This window comes from Suncus etruscus, chromosome 12 (assembly GCF_024139225.1).
Source record: "Suncus etruscus isolate mSunEtr1 chromosome 12, mSunEtr1.pri.cur, whole genome shotgun sequence".
In the NCBI taxonomy this organism is placed as follows: domain Eukaryota; kingdom Metazoa; phylum Chordata; class Mammalia; order Eulipotyphla; family Soricidae; genus Suncus; species Suncus etruscus.
Window position 1 is genome coordinate 66,221,585 of NC_064859.1, and position 18,256 is coordinate 66,239,840.

Consider the following 18,256-nt stretch of genomic DNA (forward strand, 5'->3'; position numbering starts at 1 on the left):
AATCTTGTTTATTTTTTCTTTTTTTTTCTTAAACTTACATAAGTTCTCATCTTTTCTTTTTTTATAATACAATGTATTGTATATAATAATCTATTGTATATACATTGTATTCCATTATTGAATAACAATATTTTTTTTCTTAAAACCACCCATCACCAGTGCAACATTCCCATCACCAATGTCCCAAGTCTCCCTCCTCCCCACCCGAACCCCGCCTGTACTCTAAACAGGTTCTCAATTTCCCTCATACATTCTCATTATTAGGACAGTTCAAAATGTAGTTATTTATCCAACTAAACTCATCACTCTTTGTGATGAGCTTCCTGAGGTGAGCTGGAACTTCCAGCTCTTTTCTCTTTTGTGTCTGAAAGTTATTATTGCAAGAATGTCTTTCATTTTTCTTAAAACCCATAAATGTGTGAGACCATTCTGCGTTTTTCTCTCTCTCTCTCTGACTTATTTCACTCAGCATAATAGATTCCGTGTATATCCATGTATAGGAAAATTTCATGACTTCATCTCTCCTGACAGCTGCATAATATTCCATTGTGTATATGTACCACAGTTTCTTTAGCCATTCGTCTGTTGAAGGGCATCTTGGTTGTTTCCAGAGTCTTGCTATGGTAAATAGAGCTGCAATGAATATAGGTGTAAGGAAGGGTTTTTTGTATTGTATTTTTGTGTTCCTAGGGTATATTCCTAGGAGTGGTATAGCTGGATCGTATGGGAGCTCGATTTCCAGTTTTTGGAGGTATCTCCATATCGCTTTCCATAAAGGTTGAACTTGACGGCATTCCCACCAGCAGTGGATAAGAGTTCCTTTCTCTCCACATCCCCGCCAACACTGTTTATTCTCATTCTTTGTGATGTGTGCCATTCTCTGTGGTGTGAGGTGGTATCTCATCGTTGTTTTGATTTGCATCTCCCTGATGATTAGTGATGTGGAGCACTTTTTCATGTGTCTTTTGGCCATCTGTATTTCTTCTTTGTCAAAGTGTCTGTTCATTTCTTCTCCCCATTTTTTGATGGGATTAGATGTTTTTTTCTTGTAAAGTTCTGTCAGTGCCTTGTATATTTTGGAGATTAGCCCCTTATCTGATGGGTATTGGGTGAATAGTTTCTCCCACTCAGTGGGTGGCTCTTGTATCTTGGGCACTATTTCCTTTGAGGTGCAGAAGCTTCTCAGCTTAATATATTCCCATCTGTTAATCTCTGCTTTCACTTGCTTGGAGAGTGCAGTTTCTTCCTTGAAGATGCCTTTAGCCTCAATGTCCTGGAGTGTTTTACCTATGTATTGTTCTATATATCTTATGGTTTTGGGGCTGATATCGAGGTCTTTAATCCATTTGGATTTTACCTTCGTACATGATGTTAGCTGGGGGTCTAATTTCAATTTTTTGCAAGTGGCTACCCAGTTGTGCCAACACCACTTGTTGAAGAGGCTTTCTTTGTTCCATTTAGGATTTTTTGCTCCTTTATCAAAAATTAGGTGATTGTATGTCTGGGGAACATTCTCTGAGTATTCAAGCTTATTCCACTGATCTGAGGGCCTGTCCTTATTCCAATACCATGCTGTTTTGATAACTATTGCTTTGTAGTAAAGTTTAAAGTTGGGGAAAGTAATTCCTCCCATATTCTTTTCCCCAATGATTGCTTTAGCTATTCGAGGGTGTTTATTGTTCCAAATAAATTTCAAAAGTGCCTGGTCCACTTCTTTGAAGAATGTCATGGGTATCTTTAGGGGGATAGCATTAAATCTGTACAGTGCTTTGGGGAGTATTGCCATTTTAATGATGTTAATCCTGCCAATCCATGAGCAGGGTATGTGCTTCCATTTCCGCGTGTCCTCTCTTATTTCTTGGAGCAGAGTTTTATAGTTTTCCTTGTATAGGTCCTTCACATTTTTAGTCAAGTTGATTTCAAGATATTTGCGTTTGTGTGACACTATAGTGAATGGAGTTGTTTTCTTAATGTCCATTTCTTCCTTATTACTATTGGTGTATAGAAAGGCCATTGATTTTTGTGTGTTAATTTTGTAGCCTGCCACCTTGCTATATGAGTCTATTGTTTCTAGAAGCTTTTTGGTAGAGTCTTTAGGGTTTTCTAAGTAGAGTATCATGTCATCTGCAAACAGTGAGAGCTTGACTTCTTCCTTTCCTATCTGGATTCCCTTGATATCCTTTTCTTGCCTAATCGCTATTGCGAGTACTTCCAGTGCTATGTTGAATAGGAGTGGTGAGAGAGGACAGCCTTGTCTTGTGCCAGAATGTAAAGGAAAGGCTTTCAGTTTTTCTCCATTGAGGACAATATTTGCCTCTGGCTTGTGGTAGATGGCCTTAACTATATTGAGAAAGGTTCCTTCCATTCCCATCTTGCTGAGAGTTTTGATCAAGAATGGGTGTTGGACCTTGTCAAATGCTTTCTCTGCGTCGATTTATATGATCATGTGATTTTTATTTTTCTTGCTGTTGATGTTGTGTATTATGTTAATAGATTTACAGATGTTAAACCGGCCTTGCATTCCTGGAATGAAACCTACTTGATCGTAGTGGATGATCTTCTTAATGAGGCATTTAATCCTATTTGCCAGGATTTTGTTGAGGATCTTTGCATCTGCATTCATCAGCGATATTGGTCTGTAATTTTCTTTTTTCGTAGCATCTCTGTCTGGTTTAGGTATCAAGGTAATGTTGGCTTCATAAAAGCTATTTGGAAGTTTTCCTGTTTTTTTCAATTTCATGAAAGAGTCTTGCCAGGATTGGTAGTAGTTCCTCTTGAAAGGTTTGAAAGAATTCATTAGTAAATCCATCTGGGCCTGGGCTTTTGTTTTTGGGCAGACATTTCATTACTTTCTTAATTTCCTCAATAGTAATGGGTGTGTTTAGATATGCTACATCCTCTTCATTCAATCGTGGAAGATTATAAGATTCCAAAAATTTATCCATTTTTTCCAGGTTTTCATTTTTAGTGGCATAGAGTTTCTCAAAGTAGTTTCTGATTACCCTTTGAATCTCTACCATATCAGTAGTGATCTCTCCTTTTTCATTCCTAATACGAGTTATCAAGTTTCTCTCTCTTTCTTTCTTTGTTAGTTTTGCCAGTGGTCTATCAATCTTGTTTATTTTTTCAAAGAACCAACTTCTGCTTTCGTTGATCTTTTTGATGGTTTTTCTGGTTTCCACTTTATTGATTTCTGCTCTCAGCTTTGTTATTTCCTTCTGCCTCCTTATTTTTGGATCTTTTTGTTGAGCAGTTTCTAATTCTATGAGCTGCGTCATTAAGCTATTCAGGTATGCCCCTTCTTCTTTCCTGATGTGTGCTTGCAAAGCTATAAATTTTCCTCTCAGTACTGCTTTTGCTGTGTCCCATAGGTTCTGATAATTTGTGTCTCCATTGTCATTTGTTTTCAGGAAGGTTTTGATTTCCTCTTTGATTTTATCTCGGACCCACTGATTATTCAGTATGAGGCTATTTAACTTCCAGGTGTTAAAATTTTTCTTCTGTGTCCCTTTGTAGTTTATATATAATTTCAGGGCTTTGTGGTCAGCAAAGGCAGCCTGCAAAATTTCTATCCTCTTGATATTATGGAGATATGTTTTGTGTGCTAACATGTAGTCTATCCTAGAGAATGTCCCATGTACATTAGAGAAAAATGTGTATCCAGGCTTCTGGGGGTGGAGTGTCCTGTATATATCTACTAGGCCTCTTTCTTCCATTTCTCTCCTCAGGTCTAGTATATTCTTGTTGGGTTTCAGTCTGGTTGACCTGCCTAGTGTTGACAATGCCGTGTTGAGGTCCCCCACAATTATTGTGTTGTTATTGATATTATTTTTCAGATTTGTCAACAGTTGTATTAAATATTTTGCTGGCCCCTCATTCGGTGCATATATGTTTAGGAGGGTGATTTCTTCCTGCTGTACATATCCCTTGATTAATACAAAATGTCCATCTTTGTCCCTTACAACTTTCCTAAGTATAAAGTTTGCATCATCTGATATTAATATGGCCACTCCTGCTTTTTTTTTTGGGTGTTGTTTGCTTGGATGATTTTCCTCCAGCCTTTTATTTTGAGTCTATGTTTGTTCTGACTATTCAGGTGCGTTTCTTGTAGGCAGCAGAAGGTTGGATTAAGTTTTTTGATCCATTTAGCCACTCTGTGTCTCTTAACTGGTGCATTTAGTCCATTGACATTGAGAGAAAGAATTGTCCTGGGAGTTAGTGCCATCTTTATATTAAAGTTTGTTGTGTCTGTTGGTAAGCCTTGTCTTAAAGTATGCCGTTCAGTTTTTCTTTTAAGAATGGTTTTGAGTCTGTGAAGTTTTTGAGCTGTTGTTTGTCTGTGAAACTATGTATTGTTCCTTCAAACCTGAAAGTGAGTTTTGCTGGGTGCAGTATTCTAGGCGAAGCATTTATTTCATTGAGTTTTGTCACTATGTCCCACCACTGCCTTCTGGCCTTGAGTGTTTCTGGTGACAGGTCTGCAGTAAATCTCAAGGATGTTCCCTTGAATGTAATTTCTCTTTTCGATCTTGCTGCTTTCAGAATTCTGTCTCTATCTATGGGATTCGTCATTGTGACTAGGATGTGTCTTGGGGTGTTTTTTCTGGGGTCTCTTTTAGTTGGCACTCTTCGGGCATGCAGGATTTGATCACATGTATTCATTATCTCTGGTAGTTTCTCTTTAATGATGTTCTTGACTGTTGATTCTTCCTGGAGATTTTCTTCCTGAGTCTCTGGGAGTCCAATGATTCTTAAGTTGTTTCTGTTGAGCTTATCATAGACTTCTATTTTCATCTGTTCCCATTCTTTGAGTAATTTTTCCATTGTTTGATCATTTGCTTTGAGGCTTTTTTCCAATTTCTTCTGCTGTATGTAATTGTTATGTATCTCATCTTCCAGTGTACTGATTCTATCCTCAGCTGCTGTTAACCTGTGGGAAATCTCAAACATGTTTTTCTTCAATTCATCTACTGAGTTTCTCAGACCTGTTATTTGATCTGAAATTTCCGTTTGGAGTTTTCTCATTTCTATCTTCATATTCTCCTGATTCTTTTTAGTTTTCTCTTCTATACTTTGTTTGAGTTCTTTGAACATGTTCCATATTGCAACTCTAAACTCTTTATCTGAGAGACTGACTAGGTGGTTGGTCATGTTCAAGTCATCAGAGTTGCCATCTTCATTCTCTATGTCTGGCACTGGCCCGTGTTGTTTCCCCATTGTCACACTAGGACTGCGTGTTTTTCTACGTGTTGTGATTGTATTCATTGGCTAAATGCTGTGCACCGTCACGAAGGGGAGCGGAGCAACCGTGCTCCTCTGGCTTCTCCCTTTCTGGGTGTGTCGACTCACCTCCACAGAAGGCTCACAGGTAGGCAGGCTGGCAGATGGGCCGCACCCAGGATGAAATCAGGCTGAAAATGCAGGACAGCAGAGTAGAGAGGCAGAAGGGTGCTGGCATCAGAGATCCAGCGAAGTTCAGTGGCTCCTCCCTTTCTGGGCGTGTCGACTCACCTCCACGGAAGGCTCACGGGAAGGCAGACTCCCCGGAAAGCTCACAGGAAGGCAGGCTGGCTGATGAGCCGCACCAAGGGTGAAATCAGGCCGAAAATGCCGGACAGCAGAGTAGAGAGGCAGAAGGGTGCTGGCATCTCTTGTTTATTTTTTCAAAGAACCAACTTCTGCTTTTGTTGATCTTTTGGACTGTTTTTTGGGTTTCCACTTCGTTGATTTCTGCTCTCAGCTTTGTTATTTCCTTCTGTCTTCCTATTTTTGGGTCCTTTTGTTGAGTACTTTCTAGTTCTATTAGCTGTGTCATTAAGCTACTCAGGTAAGCTCCTTCTTCCTTCCTGATGTGTGCTTGCAAAGCTATAAATTTTCCTCTCAGTACTGCTTTTGCTGTGTCCCATAAGTTCTGATAGTTTGTGTCTTTATTGTCATTTGTTTCCAGGAACCTTTTGATTTCCTCCTTGATTTCATCTCGGACCCACTGGTTATTGAGTATGAGGTTGTTTAACTTCCAGGTGTTAAAGTTTTTCTTCTGAGTCCCTTTGGAATTCACAAATAATTTCAGAGCCTTGTGGTCAGCGAAGGTAGTCTGCAAAATTTCTATCCTCTTGATCTTATGGAGGTATGTTTTATGTGCCAGCATGTAGTCTACCCTGGAGAATGTCCCATGTACATTGGAGAAGAATGTGTATCCAGGTTTCTGGGGGTGGAGTGTCCTATATATATCCACTAGGCCTCTTTCTTCCATTTCTCTCCTCAGGTCTAGTATATTCTTGTTGGGTTTCAGTCTGGTTGACCTATCCAATGTTGACAAAGCAGTGTTGAGGTCCCCCACAATTATTGTGTTGTTATTGATAATGTTTTTCAGATTTGTCAACAGTTGTTTTAAATATTTTGCTGGCCCCTCATTCGGTGCATATATGCTTAGGAGAGTTATTTCTTCCTGCTCTACATACCCCTTGATTAATATAAAATGTCCATCTTTGTTCCTTACAACCTTCCTGAGTATAAAGTTTGCATTATCTGATATTAGTATGGCCACTCCAGCTTTTTTATGGGTGTTGTTTGCTTGGATAATTTTTCTCCAGCCTTTTATTTTGAGTCTATGTTTGTTCTGACTATTCAGGTGTGTTTCTTGTAGGCAGCAGAAGGTTGGATTGAGTTTTTTGATCCATTTAGCCACTCTGTGTCTCTTAACTGGTGCATTTAGTCCATTGACATTGAGAGAAAGAATTGTCCTGGGATTTAATGCCATCTTTATATCAAAATTTGGTGTGTCTTTTGGTTAGTCTTGTTTTAAATTAGGTCTTTCAGTTTTTCTCTTAAGACTGGTTTTGAGTCTATAAAGTTTCTGAGCTGTTTTTTGTCTGTGAAACCATGTATTCTTCCATCAAACCGGAAAGTGAGTTTTGCTGGGTACAGTATTCTAGGTGAAGCATTCATTTCATTCAGTCTTGTCACAATATCCCACCACTGCTTTCTGGCATTGAGTGTTTCTGGTGACAGGTCTGCTGTAAATCTCAAGGATGCTTGCTTGAATGTAATTTCCCCTTTTGATCTTGCTGTTTTCAGAATTCTGTCTCTATCTGTGGGATTTGTCATTGTGACTAGGATGTGTCTTGGGGTGGTTTTTCTTGGGTCTCTTTTGGTTGGTACTCTTCGAGCATGCAGGATTTGATCACATATATTCTTTAGCTCTGGAAGTTTCTCTTTAATGATGCCCTTGACCGTTGATTCTTCCTGGAAATTTTCTTCCTGGGTCTCTGGGACTCCAATGATTCTTCAGTTGTTTCTGTTGATTTTATATAGACTTCTATATTCATCTGTTCCCATTCTTTGACTAATTTTTCCATTGTCTGTTCATTTGCTTTAAGTTTTTTTTCCAATCTCTCCTGCTGTATGGAATTGTTATGTATCTCATCTTCCACAGCACCAAGTCTATTCTCAGCTTCTGATACCCTGTCTCAGAGCTTATTCATTTTGTCATTCACTTCGTTTACTGATTTTTTCAGGCCTGTTAGTTGACATGTTATTTCAGTTTGGAGTTTTGTGATTTCTGTCTTCATATTTTCTTGATTATTATTAGTGTTCTGTTCCACTCTATCCATGGTTTTTTGGAGGTCTTTGAGCATCTTCCATATTGCTACTCTAAAATCCTTATCTGAGGGGTTGATTAGTTGGTTGGTCATTAACTGGTCATCAGAATTGTCATCTTCATTCTCTATGTCTGATGCTGGCCTGCGTTGTTTCCCCATTGTCACACTTGTATTGTGGGTTATTCTACGTGTTGTGGTGGTATTCATTGGTTATATGATGCAGGCAGCACACTTCTCTGGCTCCGCCCTTTCTGGATGGGCCTGCTTGCCTCCAAGGTAGGGGAGTCCTCCGTGGATGAAGCCTCACACAGGATCAAATCTTAGGCCCAAGCACGCAGCAGAGAAGACAGTCTGGAGAGAAGTTCTTGCTTCTGTGATCCAACACAGTTCTTAGTGTGTTTTTTTTTCTTCTTGTGATGGTGTTATTTTTTTAGAAAGAGTGCACGGCTGCGTAGCGAAGTGGAGCTAAGTGCCTTCTGGAGCCTCTTTTCAGCCCACTCTCAGGAGGTTCACGCAGCAGGATAGTAGAGAGACACACACAGGCAGCACTCACAGTTTTTCACAGTCGGGCCCCACTGCATAGGCGTAGTTTTCACTCGCTTGCTTGGCAGCTTCAGAATGCTGTATTTTTGGGGTCACTTCCCAAGACTCTGAGGAGAGTTGCTGAGTAGCTTCAGTTTTTGGGGGGTTTGCTTCCCAGGGCTCTGAGGTGAGCTTCCAGAGTTCAGGAAAGACAGAGAAGAGTAGGACAGGGCTCCCTTCAGGTCCTCAGTTTCCTCAGAAGAAGCACAGCCGGGTGGAGACTCTGCAGGTAGAGCAATCAGCACTCTGCCTGGAAACCCCCACATGCAGCCATTTCTTACTCACTCACTGGCTCGCTGGCTAGCTTCTGAATATAGTTTTTTTGGGGTTCGCTTCCCAGGGCTCTGAGGAGAGCTTCCAGAGTTCAGGAAAGACAGAGAAGAGTAGGACAGGGCTCCCTTCAGGTCCTCAGTTTCCTCAGAAGAAGCACAGCCTGGTGGAGACTCTGAAGGTAGAGCAAACAGCACTCTGCCTGGAAACCCCCACATGCAGCCATTTCTTACTCACTCACTGGCTCGCTGGCTAGCTTCTGAATGTAGTTTTTTGGGGGTTCGCTTCCCAGGGCTCTGAGGAGAGCTTCCAGAGTTCAGGAAAGACAGAGAAGAGTAGGACAGGGCTCCCTTCAGGTCCTCAGTTTCCTCAGAAGGAGCACAGCCGGGTGGAGACTCTGCAGGTAGAGCAACCAGCACTCTGCCTGGAAACCCCCACATCCAGCCATTTCTTACTCCCCCCATTTTCATTTTTGTGTTTGACCTTCTCCACTTGGTTTCTTTCCTTTTCCTCGCTATATTATCTGGGTCCCAGTGTGTTCACAGCAACTCCCTTTTTTAGACCATTGCATTTTTTCATGGAGTTATTCTAACTACTACTCTTCAGATATGAAGTTTGAAGTGCTACTATATTAATTCAGGATAAAATACTTTTTTTAGAGTGCTTATAATAATTAAGAAATTAGAAGAAAATAAAAAGAATAAACAACAATAAAACTTAAAAATATACAGTTAAATAGACATTGAGAGTTGGGATGGTGTGGATGGAAATTTGGTGAGACTGTTGGAAATAACTTGACACTAGTGGTGGGACTAGAGAAAAAATGAATAAAATTTAAAGTTCTAAAAATGAAGAGTATATTCAACCAGACAGGAAAACAGCAAAGAAAAATAATGGAAGAACAAATAGCAAGCAGGTTCTTCATATGTAATTAAACACTGTGATATTACACTAAATAATGTTCTATAACGTTAAATATAAGTGAATTATACACAAAGATATAGAAGTTAGTATGAAATTTTTAAAAAGCTCCAACTTATACTTGCTACTCAAAATATAAAATGTATGAAAATTCAGAGAGATGGTCATACTAGGGAAGAAAATTAATTGTATAAATAGTAATCATTAAAAGGTAGCTATGTCACTTCTGAAGAAATAATTTTGAAGATAGTAAGTATACTGAAAACTAAAAGCAATCTTGCTTTTAGGCTAATGGATTTTTTTTTGGACAGGAAAATACCACAATCCTCAATATGGTATGATTCACATAATAGCAATCTTTTCAAATACATGAGACAAAAACTAACAGAAATCAAAGAGAAATAGAAAAACTGAAGATCATACTTAGAATTTTGTTTGTTTGTTTTGGGCCACACCCGGCAGCTCTCAGGGATTACTTTTTTTTTTTTTTAAATATGGAACGCTTCATGAATTTGCGTGTCATCCTTGTGCAGGGTCATGCTAATCTTCTCTGTATTGTTCCAATTTTAGTATATGTGCTGCCGAAGCTAGCACCAGGGATTACCTTTACTCTGCTCTCTGAAATCACTTCTGGCAGGCTTGGGGGTCCCGATGGGATGCCAAGGATCATACTGAGATTGATCTTAGGTTGGATGATTTTATGTCAGCCACTCTTGAGTCAGCGCATGCAATGCATAAAAGCTCTACTTACTATGCTATGGCTCCAGCACCCCCCTACTTAGAAGTTTAACACTCTAAGAGATTCACAGCTACATGAACAGAGAAACCATCAGCAAGCTAAGAGAAGAGCTTAGCCAGATGATGAGTTCACTAAAACCTAGTCTTGCAGACTAACCAATCTCACAAGTGACAATGAGCTATAATCAACTGTTTAAGACTATATGGATTTGGAGAAAAGTCAGAAATTCTGTGTTTGGTAAATTTTATCAAAGAAATAACATGTAAATTGCAGAGTCTTTCAGAAGCTAGAGGATGATGGCGTGCATCCAGAATAACTCACTGAGGCCAAAATGACAGTGATACCACAGCCTTTAAGCAACATGACAATATTATATGAGGAAATTTTGGTCTCCCTTACCCTTTATGGCTCTGGCCTTGCATGGTCTCTGCATCGTAGATCAAGAGTAGTGAGGTCCATTGTTCCAGCTCAACTTAGAGCTTAATTCAGAATGACTATGGTATCTCCCTGTAATTTGGTCAGTGATATATACATATTTCAGAGCAGTAATTTATTCTTTTTCTTTCTGACAACTCCCCATAGCACCTCAGAATTATGCAGAAAAACATATTCTAACTTCCCTCATCTGACACACTCTGGTGTGTCTATGGTGGTCTATGTGGTCTATGGTGCAGCATTGCAAGTCACCTATGACTGATGCCCCTCTGTGTGCAGAAAGAGGAGATAACATAAACTGCTGTGATCTGGCAGTCATGCTGGTGGGAGCCTGTCTATCTCTCCTCAAGATTTTAAACTGATATGATATTTCAGGGTGAGATTATGAGGTAGAAGTTCTGCACTCTACAGGTCAATTTCCTAGACTGGAATCTGCTCAATGGGGGGAAACCTGCTTCATTCTGGAACATACAGTAACAGGATCGTGGGCTCTAAAAGGTCTCAGAATACTTTTTACTGTGTTCTGAGAGGGTAAAAAGTGTAGGTGTTTTCTACAGATGCAGAGTTTTTGACTCTGTCTCCCGCAGCAGTGCTCTTGACCTTTTCAAGCCTGCCATTCCAGAAGCTACAATCACAGTTGGGAAGACTTTACAAGTCACAAAAACCCACTGAGCTACAAGGCAATCCTTCTGAACCTGATGTCATTTTTCAGTTACATGATTTTAGAAATACTTTTCTCTAAATTGCGCTCTGGAATGTTGCTAAGTATTTTTTTTCCTGAGGAAATGTTTGTTGAATTTGACATAAAACTCTTGGCCCTCAGGTGAGAAATACTTTCAGGCAAAGAGAGAGAAAAATCTTTCTTCAAAAGGATAAAGTTTGAAGCTAAAATTACCCAATGGGGTGTGAAATACAGCTTGATTTTATAAAAGAAAATTTGTTTTTCTTAGTGGGAAATTGTTTTCTTTTAATCCTGCAGTAAAAATTAATTTGAAACGATTAAGGGAATAATCCATGTAATTTTACTCATTTAAATATTTTATATGCTAGAACTCACAATGAAAATTTTAAGAGGAGGTTTGGCTGTATTATTCTAATAGTTGAATATTAATAGCATATTATAAGTGGCAAGAGGTAAACTACACTAAAAAACTACACAAATCAACATCAGTGGTATCAATCTACTCCATAAGTAAGTGTTGTGATAATAAAAACTGGTAGTAGAATTTAGTAATAGTTAATGTTTGAAGACATAATACAATGAACATTGCATTATAATAGTTGCATATAGTTAGCAATAGTCATATGAGTATTTTAATAATAATAGTATAAATAATAAATATGAAAGTTTTTCCAGTTCTGTAATCATGTGCACACTAAAAGAGAAAAATTATTTTACAGACATGAAGCATAAGATAAAAGGATGGCAATAAGAAATTAAATTAGCATAAACTGCTAGTCTCACAATATTGCAAAATTTGCTTTTGGACTATTCATCATGGAATTGATAAAGTTAACTGAAGAATGTTAGGGGAAAAACCCAGAGTCTAAGTGTCTGAAATTAAGATTTTTCAAGACTAACAATCAATTCCCATAGGCTCTAGGAGTCTTCCTACTTTCGTATTATGGCCCATTCCTCCATCATTACTACTTCTTCATTCAACAATTTCTATAATATGCCTTCCTTCTGTAAGCATTTTTGTATTAGCATTTATAGTGACCCTGTAATCAGGATAAAACCTTTGTTATTTCAATATCCTCAATTTTATCTGCAAAGATTAGAGGGACAACTAAGGAACTTGACTTAAGGAGAAAGTCACCATCTGTGTAGCTTAAAGACCAGGTTAGATTCTATGAGTGGGCAGTAGCTTTTGAATAAATGTAATTATTTTATTTAATTTTTTCTAAATTGACACTCATATCTAACATTTCTCATCACCACCCGGCAAACCATTTGACTAATTATAAGTCATGAAATATAATATATAATAGTCATTGATATTAATAATATAATAATCATTACAATAATATAATTATATATTAGAGTTATTATATATTAATCATAATAAATAATAATCACCAAAATACTGGAGTAGGTTAAAATATAAAGCAATTTTCTACAAATGGCTGCTTTGATCTCTGAGCACAGAATGTTCCAAGATCAGGTTCTGTTGTCTATAGACATAATGATTATTTATGTCTACATAACTATATAACTACAGCATTTGTAGTTCTGGGATTTGTACCTTGTTCTTGTTATATACTCTGCCACTGGAGTACTTTAAATAAAACTAGAAAGTCCTGGGAATGATGCCTTTTGCAATGCAGATTCCATGCTTCTGTATGGATAAATACTGAGGAGAATTTTCACCAGGCTACATCTAACATGGCCTGAACTTTCTCTATGCTGGGCCCTACAGAAAAGCTTTTCAGGGCTTTCCCTCATGCTCTTTATAAGTTACAATAGAGGGCTAAACATCCTATTTACACCCCTTTTTCAGTTGGTCGCTGCAGGAAGTTTTAAAAGGTAGTTACATTGCTGAAGAAATGTGTCTACCCATCCATGCTCTTCCTCTCCCCTGGAGTGCCTGCTAAGGGGTGACCTACTCCACTCCACTAGTTTCCTTTTCTGCTCATATTTTTTTTAAAAAAATTGTAGCTTCCTTGTCATTATTTGGCTGACTATTAGATTAATCTATATTCCTATTAATTAATTCTTGAATTAAATTAATTGGCTTTATGATGATGTTTCAGATTGATTTGAGACCTCTTTCACACAGTCTTCCTGGCTTAGCACCTCTAATCATGCCTTTAACTTTCTCACTAATGTAAGTTTCTCTTCCAGACATTTCCCTTTGACATTTTTCTATTTTTCTGTACCACATTTAGTTTTGAAAGAAATAACATAATTGTAATCTCAAATAGAAGGACAAATCTTTATTTCTAGACCTTTGAGAAAATGTCTCTCGCTTGCCTTTTTAACAACTAAAATGGTTTACTTTGAATTTTATGGGACATGGTGTTCCAGGGGCCTGTGAGTGCCTCTCCTTGCGTGCGGTGCTTCCTGACTGATTCTATGACTATTGATTCTCATTTATTTTGCACAGGCTCCATCATCACCTTCCTCGCCCATAGCTAATGAACCAAAATATGAGAAGCGCTGGCTAGACACCTTGTCAGTTCCTCTGTCTATGGCTCGAATCTCAAGGTACAAAGCTGGAACGGAAAAATTAAGGTGTGTGACCATTGTCTGAAATGGAAAAGCTGATAAACCCCATATACTGTCCCCAGTTCTAATAGTCCTTTGACTGCTCCAGAGTGTGTGTGCATTAAGTAAGTGAATGTTGCTGTCTTCTGATAGATTTAGCCTTTGCAAGTGAAAATTGAAAGTCATCACCAAAAGACAGGAATAATCAGAACAGCAGCTTATTTTTAATCAGTAATATTTGACTGTACTTCTTGTGGAACCTAGTCATTAAAGAAAGAAAGAATGATTTTTAGTTTTAAATGTTAGCAGAATTAGATTGGCAATAAGACTGCTTTCTTGGTCAAGTTGCAAGCAGTTATATTGTAAAGCTACTAAAACTCTGTGGGCCTCATTTCATTCATTAAGAAAAAAATGAAAAGAATAAGCCAACGTTGGTAGCAAAATGCTTACTAGTTAGTCTGATCAAAGATAGATTTGTAGAAGTTATACTTTTATAGCTGTTTAGTGAAATAAGAACATTTTTTTTTTTTGGTTTTTGGGCCACGCCCAGTAACGCTCAGGGGTTACTCCTGGCTATGTGCTCAGAAGTTGCTCCTGGCTTGGGGGACCATATGGGACACCGGGGGATCGAACCGCGGTCCGTCCAAGGTTAGCGCAGGCAAGGCAGGCACCTTACCTTTAGCGCCACCGCCCGGCCCATAAGAACATTTTTTACTCTCTTATTCTAATTCTAAAAATGAAATTAGCAGTACAATATTTTATTATCCCTGGTTAACTGTGCTGTTGCATGGATCTCCATGGAAAAAAAATCTGAAAAGAAAGGTTTTATATGAGGTCTTGAAATAGGTGCGAAGAAAGCTTTGTGATCCATGTGGTCTCCTGATTATGAGTAAGGGAGTATTATTTGTTTCTTGATGAAATATGTATGCCTGTGAGTGAGTGTGTGTGTGTGTGTGTGTGTGTGTGTGTGTGTGTGTGTGTACTGACTGTGTTTGTATTGATATCTGTATGTGGCTATGCACGTGTGACATGCAGAGCAGAGTTGAGATTCAATTGTTTTGCTTGTCAGTGGAAGGGAAAATCTTGCTAATAATCTTTTGGTGAATGACTATAGTTTTATTTTCAGTATTAATTGATGTTAGATGCAGAGCCTCTTAACATAAAAGTATAGTTCCATAAAAGGCTTTAAGTAAACCATAGCACCGATAGAAAAATTCTTAAGTGTGATGTTTAATGTGGGGTCTTTGGGAAAATAGGTAATGTAAAGTGAGTTGAATATATATCTCTATATATAATATATGTAATTTGATGAGTAGGTAGCATTTATAAATTTAATAGTATAACAAAGTTTATAAGTAGTATTACAATTTATTTCACTACTAAAATTCCCCTTAAAAAGGTGTGTGGGTGCTTGTTCTATGGCTTTCCTACAGCTTGTTTCTTCATTTATCTTTACTTATTTAGGAACTGAGTAGGAATCTGAACACATGTCTGTTTGGCAACGAAGGAAATAATGTGCACAGAAAGAAACAGATCTTTAAAACATTACAATCTCATTTCAATCAATGCCTTTGATGTAAAAGAGTTCTGGAAAAAATAGAAGCCCTGAGTCTCTATGAGCATCTATTTTTATCTAATGTGGTACCTCATATCTGGTACACCCCTAGTTAGTCTCAAACTGACACCATTCCTGCAGCCCAAGACAAAATGTTCCCTAGACTGAGCACAGGGTAGAATACAGCGTTGGTAACCAGCTGTGCATTTTACCTGTCTTTCTGGCTACCTGAGCACATTTACAAATACTGTTATTCATGACAACAAGATAATCTACTCATACAGTATCCATTAGGCTGAGCATAGTGTAATACTGGGTGGATAGATCTTCAGAAATCTTTTTGTCAAATTACTTGCATCCTGTTCCCTTAGACATGCTCCCAACTGAATAGAAAACTGCAAGTATTCTAGCTTTTCAAAAGCCATACTATGTTGATTTATAAAAAAAAAAAGACAATTGTGGACTCTCATTTTTGTCTGCTTTTTGTGAGTTTATGATTTTAAGTGAATTTTTCATAGAGAGAGAAAGTCAGAAAGAATTTCAAAATGAGTAAGGACTCAAGCTACGTTTTGAAAAATGTGGTAAAGTCCACGTTTTGCAGAATAAGGAAGCCATTGGCTTTGTCTCTCTTGTGGGCCCTCTGTCTATATATGAAGTGCAAGAAAGGAATAGAGATGTGGAGCATTTCAGAACAAAAAGGAGAGATTCTTTAGCTTCTGTATATTTTCTCTCAAAGGATCCCTTTTTAGGGGAGCTTAAAGAACACATTTAAAAATAGGCAATCCTAAATTTAAAAAAGAAGTCAACTTTAAAAAAAGGTTGTATATGATAGTCTTAGAAGAATTTCAGATGTCTTAGAATGAATAAGAAATATAAGCAGGGTGAGTTGGTTGAAAGTTAGTGCCTTATGTCCCTGCCTTCTGCCACCTAGATGTGACACCTGATTACATTCAGTTCTAATTTATTCTGGGTTTTCATTTTTTAAGTAATTATTATTGGATCATGTACAGTTGAAGATGCTTGGTTTTCTGCAATTTGGGTCAAAGAATCATAAGATAGATGCTCTTTAAGCATAAGTCACCTGAAATACATGTTTCAGTAGCACCTATCAGCTGTAATGAGTATTCCACTCTCATTCCCTCCCCCTCCGAGTACCCACCTCTACCCCTGTCCACTGCCAGGAGGCTCTCTTCTCGCTGGCAGCTGGAATTTATTATTCCCAAGTAGTTCTCGGGTAAAGAGGACCTCTGCTTTTTGATAAATGACATGTCACTCTTAATGAGCATACTATCAGTTGCTGCACAGAACAGAAAAAGATATCTCAATAAGGATTTGGGAGGAGAATATCTAGAGATGAAACTAAAGCAGCCATGAAAACAAGTGTGTTTATTGAAGCTAACCACCGATTCTACATAAACAGAGTTATTCCTAAAGGACTCCTGTAAAAAAAAAAAAAAGTCATATGTCACCTGCCACTTGTAATGTACTAAGAAAAACACTGATGACTTAGCTTTTTCTTGTGATTTGGGATCCTGGGATCACTTTATTTAAAGACTTTATTTTATTTATTTGCATAGTTTCTCATAATACTTTTTCTGGAACCAATCTACCACCAGTGTAAAATTACATTCACCATAGTCCCCAGATTTCTACCCACTTCCAAACCTACCTCCTGAGCAGGCATGAAATAATATATTTTATTTATTGTATATCGCTTGTTTACATATCTGTGTAAATTAAATTATATTTTTAAATGCAGTTATAAGAAAATAAATGTATCTAGGTCATTAAATCCTTGTAAGAAGATTTGCTAAGTGATTTGTTCATAGTTGATTTCCTATTATTTGTTTTGTTTCTGAAGATTAGGTGGCTGAATGCATGTTGATGTCTAAATTGATGTGTGACTACTAGGATAACAATTAAAAAAGAAATTGGAATTGTCAAGCAACCCACATATGGCCATGAGATCCAGATCCAAGAATTTTAACCTTTGTAGCTGATATCCCAGCTCTTTTGGGTTGTATTTTCAGCTACAAGGAATTTGGGAAGTTCAAGAAGTCAGGGTGGGAAAGTGCCCATAGTCATTCTAAAAAACTCCTGCACATGTCAAAGCTCAAATACTGGCAAACCTGGAATTTTGACATTTCTACAGAGCTCTGTGGTTGAGTGTGAATTAACTATTAACTCATTTCTGTGACACTGTGTGAAGAAAAGCTTCTTAATGATATGATTAGTTGCTATAAAGGAGGTAAGGTGCTGGACTCAATATTACCTGATGATATTTTCTATAACTGCCATCTAATGGCAAACAAGGAGCTTAGATGGCATGAGTTTTAAGAGTTAACATGAATGATCACCTACCCAGGGTCAGTCCAGGCTATAAACAAGATATTATTCAGTCTCTATTCTCATCAGATGCTGTGTAGGGTCTTCTTTAAGTTTTATTTGGATTTTTTGGCAGAGTTCAGTTCCTCAATTTTTAGATCTGGATTTTCTATCTTCATGGCTATCAGCTATGGGCAGCCCACTCTGCTCTGTTAGAGGCAAAGCTAGTATGTGTTAATTAGAGGCATTGTGGAGTACTCCCTGTAGAGGGGGGGTGCTGTGCTTGGAACCCAAACTACATTGTTTGATATTCAGATCAGACCTATAGGTTCTTGAGAGCATCTCAGATAATTTGGATAATAATCTCACCTTGAGGCCAGCAGATGTCAAATCTTAATTACATTTATAAAAATCCTGATTGCAGCAACTTGCTTGGTGTCTGCTAGACTGATTGGAAGACACTCTATATACACTGAGGACAGAACTAGGCTACAGAAGATATCCAGCCAGCTTTTCACGTTCACAACAGCCTGCTGAGATATTCTTCATGTACACAATTATCCTTGGCTTATGGTTGAGTGTATTTCTAATTGACATTATTAGTAAATGGTGATTTCAGG

The 18,256-nt window shown here is 38.0% G+C and overlaps 1 protein-coding gene and 1 non-coding gene across 2 annotated transcripts in view; one reads left to right on the forward strand and one right to left on the reverse strand.

The window, feature by feature from the left end:
• The window catches only part of SNTG2 (syntrophin gamma 2), a 329,060-nt gene that overhangs the window by 180,630 nt on the left and 130,174 nt on the right, over positions 1 to 18,256 (forward strand). Inside the window, exon 10 of the mRNA XM_049784652.1 lies at positions 13,656 to 13,783. Coding sequence (XP_049640609.1) covers positions 13,656 to 13,783 — 128 coding nt within the window. The remainder of the gene's footprint in view (positions 1 to 13,655; positions 13,784 to 18,256) is intronic.
• On the reverse strand, positions 9,863 to 9,968 carry LOC126025119 (U6 spliceosomal RNA). Its single transcript, XR_007501166.1, has one exon. It is a non-coding gene; the product is annotated as a U6 spliceosomal RNA (small nuclear RNA).